Source organism: Nicotiana sylvestris, chromosome 9, assembly GCF_000393655.2.
Source record: "Nicotiana sylvestris chromosome 9, ASM39365v2, whole genome shotgun sequence".
Classification (NCBI taxonomy): Eukaryota; Viridiplantae; Streptophyta; class Magnoliopsida; order Solanales; family Solanaceae; genus Nicotiana; species Nicotiana sylvestris.
The window spans coordinates 180234509-180242130 of record NC_091065.1 but is presented as its reverse complement, the minus strand read 5'-3'; the positions used below and the strand labels follow the sequence as shown (position 1 = coordinate 180242130).

Here is a 7622-nt window from a genome sequence, read left to right as displayed (position 1 = left end):
TATAATGAACTTTTAAGAGATATATTATGTTTTCCGTCCAATATTTTAAAATTAAAATTTGCGACTCGTTAAATCTGCATTGTATATCCCAAGAGGTTCCGAAGAATTACCTAAATAATCGTTTATCTAATATATTTTATGTATAATTTATGCATAAAATGTATATAATCATATATGATCGTATAATATATGTAAAACTGACGGATGTATAATATACTCTTTGTATTAATAAAATTTCCAATTACTTAACACTTAAATTTGTCATGCTAGGGTTCAATATTTCCTAGAATGAGACATGTGATGGAGAAGAAAAATTATTATGTAATCAACGACACCAATTGAACATGGATGCCTGTTATAAAAGCTGAACTTTTAGCCTTACTTTATGGCTTATAAAAGTTAACACAAACAAAAACCCCACTTAGAGTGGAGATAAGTTTGCAGGTATTAACTCAGTTGCTATTCGAAGAAAACGAAAAATATTCAAGCATTTAATCTGATCTGATCTATCGGGAACAGACTTTTTATTTCAAATGCGGTAAAAATAAGGTATATCACACTGGATAAATTCTTAATCTTTTTATTCGTTGAAATACAAGGCAATAGGCTTCATCAGGGCCGAATGTAGCCTTTCAACTACGGGTGTAATTAAACCCATAACTTTCAAAGTATGAATTTATATGTAAAATCTATTAAAATTTCAACAAATATACAATTTAAAAATACAATAAGTGCAATACTAAAAATCTTAAAAGTTACTCATTAAATTTACATTTTGAATCCACCTATGAGATTCATAACATATCATCAATAAATTAGAACATAAGAATCAAAGTTTCCACTTTTCTCACACTTGTTACAAAGACTTCCGAACACCACAACTTATTCAGAATGATGACAAATATATTACTCAAATAATCAAAGAAAAAAAAACCCCCCCAATTCTCAAATATCAAGAAAAAAACCACTAGACATGCAATAATTTTGCTTTTTTAGTTGATCTTTGTACACACTTTTCTAATTTCACCTTGAGTACCAGTGAGTACTTGAATCCTTCCCATTTTAACCATAGATTCACCAAAATCCTTGAAAAATGTTGAACCATGGTTAAGTGCTTGTTCTTTGAGATAACCCTTGGTTTCTTTATCATCAAGTAAAGCAGAATCAGACGTAAAAAGTCCTCTTCTTTTTGCTACAAGATTATAATAAGATGTATCAAATGTTCTAACACTTCCTGGATCCATCTCTACAATGGAGTTTTGATCAGTTGGAGAACATTTCATTTTCAATCTTTTTATATAGTTTGGATCCAAGCTGGGATCTGTATCTCCTTTCCCAGTGAAGTTGTATAGACGATTGTTGAATGATGAGCAATGAGATATTCCAATTGTGTGAGAACCTATATATAAGTTGTTTTTCAACAACCAAAAAAAAACAACACAAAATTAGAATATTAGCTAGTTTGCATGCATGTCATAGCGTTGAAATGTGTATTTAAAAAAAAAAAAACAGTCTGGTGCACAAGGCATTCCGTAATTTATACAAAGTTCGAATAATGGCCGTGGCGTAATGTAAACAACCTATTCTAATGCAAGCATTAGTTGTTGCTTCCACAACTCAAACCCGTGACCTACACGTCACACGGATATAACCTTACTGTTGCTCCAAGATTCCCCTCTGAAGAACGGTCGCACCCCAAGGGGTGTAATGTAGACAGCCTATCCTGATGCAAGCATTAGTTGCTGCTTCTACAGCTCGAACCCGTGACCTATACGTCACGCGGAGATAACCTTACTGTTGCTCCAAGAATTCCCCTCCGAAGAAAGGTCGCGCCCTAAGGGGTGTAATGTAGACAGCCTAGGCTAATGCAAACATTAATGGCCACTTTCACAGTTGTAACCTGTGACCTATAGGTCATACGGTGACAACTTTACCGTTGCTCCAAGACTCCCCTTCGAAATGTGTATAATTAAGTAAATAAAAAAGTTTTGTCAATTTAAGTTTTTAGATGAGATAATCATATTTTTCACGGTATCATTGAAAAAGTAGTAGAATTAATAGGATACCTGATAATACTACTAGGTCCTTGACACTTAATCCCCTTTGCAAGAATCCTTGTTTCAATGATGTTATATTTGCAAATGGAGGAATTAAATTAAATAAGGCTTCAGTTATATTTGAGACCCTTCCATCTCTTCTCCCAGTTTCAACTTCCCAGAATGGTCCCTTGACCTGAGAATTGCAAATACAAAAGGAACAGTAATAAGATGGATGCGGAAATAAGAGTAGTTTAATTTTATCCTATACTAAATATTGCTATACCACATTGCACTCATATGCATTGACGGAGCCAGTATATTTACTAAGGAGGTGTCAAAACATAAAACATTAAATATATAAAGAAGCCAAGGAGATTCAATATATATAGTATATATACATAAAAAATTAGGTTAAGCGGCATAATGTTAATTGGAAATAGGTTGGTAAAATGTGGGCAATCCGGTGCACAAAGCATCCTGCGATCTTGGGAAGGGCCGCACTCCAAGTATCCTACCCTAATGCAAGCATCAGCGGCAGTGAATATTTCCACGGCTCCTGCTCCTAACCTATAGGTCACACACAGACCTATATGTTGGTAAAATATAAGATATAAACTAACACTTACCGCAACTGTGACATCTCTAGCTACTAGGGCAACGATATCAGCACAGGAAACTATCCCAGGGCAATATTTTTCTACTGCAGTCTTCACTTTATCAATAATTTGAAATCCTCTAAGGCTTAAATTTGGGATTGCATTCTTCTCAGCTTGTTTAGTTGGAGAATTCAACAGAACTGAGCCATCACAACCCTGTCAATAGAGAATATATTAAATCATGTTAGATTATATATAATGCCAATGTCCTACGCTTAAAAAAAAACAGCAATCCAACGCATGAAACATCTCGCATTCACGCAGGTTGGGGAAAAAACCACATCCCAAGGGATATGATATAGGCAACCTACCCTAACACAAGCGTCACTGGCTGATCTACGGCTCGAACCGGTAACCCGTAAGTCACACGGACACATCAAGGGTTCCGGAAGGGCCCCGCCTAAGGGGTATGATAAAGACAGTCTACCCTAACACAAGCGTCACTAGTTGATACTACGACCGAAACTAATCACCTATAAGTCACACGGATACAACAGTACAATTGCTCCAAGGCCCCTTCAGCGGCATATACTAAAATGGTAAAGAAAATCAAAGAATTCATTTTTCTGTTTGCATGCATACCCTAACGAAACAATCATGAAAGTGCATTCTCAACAAAGGAGCAGCGAGACTGGGGACTCTGGAAATAACATCATCAATAACTTCCTTCACTATCAACTCGAGATGAGGACAATTTTTGTGGTAAAAACCTACTTTGAGTTCTTTCCCATTTGCATGGTTTGAAGCAAATGCAAAGAAGATCAATGAAATCAAGAAACAACAATTTGCAAATTTTGAGGTTGCCATATTACTTGGCTAAGCTCAAAGTAGACAATGTGTTTGAAGCAAATGCAAAGAGGATCCTCTCATTTTATACTTCATTATATTTACTTTTAGAAGACTTGAATCAGTCGTGAAGAGATCGGCTGTCACGACAGCTTAAGTTTCTCTTTTTTTAATGCCTACAAATGGAATTAAAGTACCACTTGAACCATATATAAATTATTTATGTCTTGTGGCCAACTCAAATTATTGTTTTCTTAATGTCTAAGACGAGGAAATGAAGGTATTTTCTAACAATATACATAATCGGTGATGCTAGTGTTAAAATATGTTTTTTTCTTAATTATTCGGTATTCGAAAATCACCTGCCTAATTAATTTAGATTTCCGCCGGGTAGATTCACGAAGGGGTAAAGGATTCTTGATCAAGAAATTCTAATTTTTCGGGCTCGAACTTGAAACTTCTAATTATTGGTGAAGAATATCAATTATTCCACCAAGAATAAAAATAAAAGACAACCCGATGCAAGAAGTATTTCGTGTTCACGCGGGGTTTTGGGAAGAACAACATCCAAAGAGGTGTGATGTAGACAGTCAACCCTAATGCAAGTATTAATAACTGATTTCACGACTCAAACCCGTAACCTATTGGTCGCACAGATACAGCTTGAACGTTGTTCTAAGCCTCCTGCTATTCTACCAAGAGGGGTACTAAAATATATTCCCATGGTCGGAAAGTATGCTACACCGTTTAGAACAGCTCATTGGGGAATGTGATTTTCAGCACTTTTAGTACTAATTAAAAATTATTAATTTCGTTGACTTTTCTAGTAACATGCCTATAATAATAATAGTAATAATTACTTGATATGGTTTTTCCAGGCAAGATAAACATGACAGTTACAACCTAACTGCAACAGAACTATATGTATGGTTGCTACAAATTAAGAAGCAATTTGAACATAGAAAATATATTTGCTTGTTTAATCAATTATTATTCAGTTTGTGATTAGGTGAAGGTTTACATGAATGATGTGTTTGCACGTTAACTAAGGCGACTAATCATTTTTTAACTATATAAAAAATAACCATTATTGGAGAGCTACGATACTATTTGTCAGTAACAATTTGATACAATGGGAACAATTGAATTTTTAACTGAGTTTCGTTTGTTTATACATATTTGACAACGCCACGTCCTACAAATTATTAGAGGCAAAATTGTCATTTTTATAAACTTGAATAATCTTGTGGTTAAGCACAATGGGATATTAGCATCGTATACGGTTAAAATCGGGTTTGCCCCTTTTTGTGTAACTCATCGAGACCAGAACATGATAGGTCAAGGTTCACCCTCGTGTTATATCGAACCATGATGCAAAGTTAGGTTGCCGAGCTCGTGACCCAGAGCCCGGTCAAGATCGAGATCGATCAAGATCGAGACCGAACAAGATATAGATCGAGCGAGATCGAAGAAAGCTTACCGAGACAAATAACCAAAAGCCGAAATATTTGCAATCGGGCGAGGATCACAGAGGGAATCCCGACATATATCAAGAAGATGCCGATTAATTAGCTGGTCATAGAATTTCTTACCTCATATAGGATTGTAACAAGAGTAGGACTCCCCTACTATATAAAGGGGGTTTGATCATTTGTAAACATCATCATATTCATGCAATACAAAGCAATATACTGTCATTTTCTAGCTTTCATTATCTTGTTATTTTGTTCATAAGCCAATTGAAAGATATTTGGATCAAGGGTGACTGAACTCGAGGGCCAAAGCTGTTCAATTTGTGTAATTTGCATTTGTTCTTTCATCGTCACTATCAATATTAATTTATTCTTCTTAATTTGTACCAAATTATATCACGTGTCCTTAAAATCGCGTATATTATTCAGTTATTATCCGATTTTAGGGTAAACAGTTTGGCGCCCACAGTGGGGCTAAGGATAATAGTGATTACCTGGTATAGCCTTTCGTGACACGCACTATTTTATACTTGTTCTTTGAAGTATCTTTGATTACAAGACTAGAAAATGTCGAACTCTCAGTCAGCACCCCAACACATCGACAACGATTTTGGCAACCATGGCGAAAATGATAACATATCACAGGGAACGATGTACCCCTGGTTGGCTTCGATGAAGTCCCGACTATCGATCCAATCAACGTCAGTTCACATGTAGCCGTCAATGGAAATTTGGCCGTTGATCCCTAAAGCAGCGTCCGCGGGGATGCCCGATCAGCTGCTCAGAGCGCACGTAGCAGTGAAGATGGTGGGATCAGCCTGCGGGTGATCTTCAAAATGTTGTAGGCTCAGCAAGCAGCAATAGCCCAACTCCAAAACCGGAATCACACACCGAGCAGAGTTGAACTTGAGCCATCCTAGGAAATTGTATACACAGTCGAATAGGTTTCAAGGAAATCAAACGAGAAAGAATCCGATACCAATCTTGTTATCATGAAGATGCCGAAGAACTACCAAAGTGAATAGAGACATGGGAAAAGAAGATCGAGGAAAATGACAAGAAGGTGGAAACCTATAATTCCAGGGTCAATCAGATCCCGGGGTCACCGCCAATATTGAAGGGATTAGATTCTAAAAATTTGTATAAAAACCTTTCCCCCCGAGTGAGGCTTCAAAGCAAATCTCTGAGAAGTTCCGCATGACCGAGATTCCTAATTATAATGGGACGACTGATCGAAACGAATATGTCACCTCCTACATGTGTGCTATCAAAAGGAATGACTTAGAAGATGACGAGGTCGAATCCGTCTTGCTGGAGAAATTAAGATAAATCCTGTCGAAGGGTGCTATGTTATGGTACCATAATTTACCGCCTAATTCTATAGACTCATTTGCTATGCTTGCAGTTCTTTTGTAAAGGCACATGCCGGGGCCATCAAGGCCGAAACCAGGAAGTCGAACCTTTTCAAGGTAAGGCAGAAAGATAATGAGATGCTCAGAGAATTCGTGTCTCAATTCTAAATGGAATGGATGGACGTGCCACCGGTCTCCAACGATTAGGCTGTTCAAGCCTTCACTCAAGGTCTCAACATTCGAAGTTCAGTGGCTTCACAGCAGTTGAACAAAATTTGATAAAATACCCAGCTTTCACTTGGGCCGATGTGCACAATCGGTATCAATCGAAGATTAGGGTCGATGATGATCAACTTGGGGCTCCTTCTAGGTTTGTTTATCTTATAAGACACGTCGATAGAATCAATAGGGATACTGACCGAGAACCTAGGTCGAATAGAGATTGATATCAACCATATAATAGAGGCTGTAGGAGCAACATATTTGGGTGAAACTCTACACGAAATGAAAGAAGAAATGATCGAGGTTCAAGCTCACGGAGACTCATGAGCAAGAACGGCTTCGATAGATCTATTGGACCCAAAGAGGCACCACGATTGTCAGAGTATAACTTTAATGTTGATGCAGAAACCATTGTATCGGCTATGGGCGCATCAAATAAACCAAGTTGCCTCGACCTTTGCAAACTGATCAAACACAAAGGGATCCCAACCAAACATGCAAATACCATAGCATACATGGCCACAAGACAGAGGATTGTCGACAATTAAGAGAAGAAGTAGCTAAGTTGTTCAACAATGATCATTGATGATAGGCTATGGTTACATATTTTTGTTGCTTATTACACTCTAATTTACTATACTTTAATTGATTTTGAACTTTAATCGCTAGTGTTTTGCACTAAATGTGTGTTTTATGCCTTGTAGGAATGATTCTGATCTATGTAGATGTTATAGAATGTATTCAAGTTATTATGGAGATTTGAAGTCTGAGTAAAAGCCAAATAATTAAGTCGGGATCGTATTATGGGACCAACGGATGATAGTGCACTTTAAGAACGAAACGGAGAATCGAGCAGACATACTGCGCATTGTCCAGTAAAATGCACATAACTTTTCGCTCAGAAATCCGTTTGGGCTTCACAATATATCATTGCAAAGCTATATCAAAGGGCTACAACTTTAATTTTTTATATTTTTCTAAATTTTCACATCCACGCCGCGCGGGGCACCACATTGCGCATCACAGCTGCCCTCAAATTGCATGTGCTTTGAAGTTCCCCACAAGCACACCGCATGGTGCGTCTCCCCATGCGGC

The 7622-nt window shown here is 37.3% G+C and overlaps 1 protein-coding gene across 1 annotated transcript; it reads right to left on the bottom strand.

Annotated features, from left to right (window-relative positions):
- Nucleotides 1-737: 737 nt before the first annotated feature.
- LOC104235562 (peroxidase 27-like) lies at nucleotides 738-3530 on the bottom strand. The gene is made up of 4 exons (XM_009789351.2): nucleotides 3278-3530; nucleotides 2666-2851; nucleotides 2067-2232; nucleotides 738-1399 (listed from the first exon to the last, which is right to left on the bottom strand). Exons 1-4 carry the CDS (start codon nucleotides 3500-3502, stop codon nucleotides 993-995), a joined length of 984 nt encoding a protein of 327 aa, XP_009787653.1. The 5' UTR covers nucleotides 3503-3530; the 3' UTR covers nucleotides 738-992.
- Nucleotides 3531-7622: the final 4092 nt, after the last annotated feature.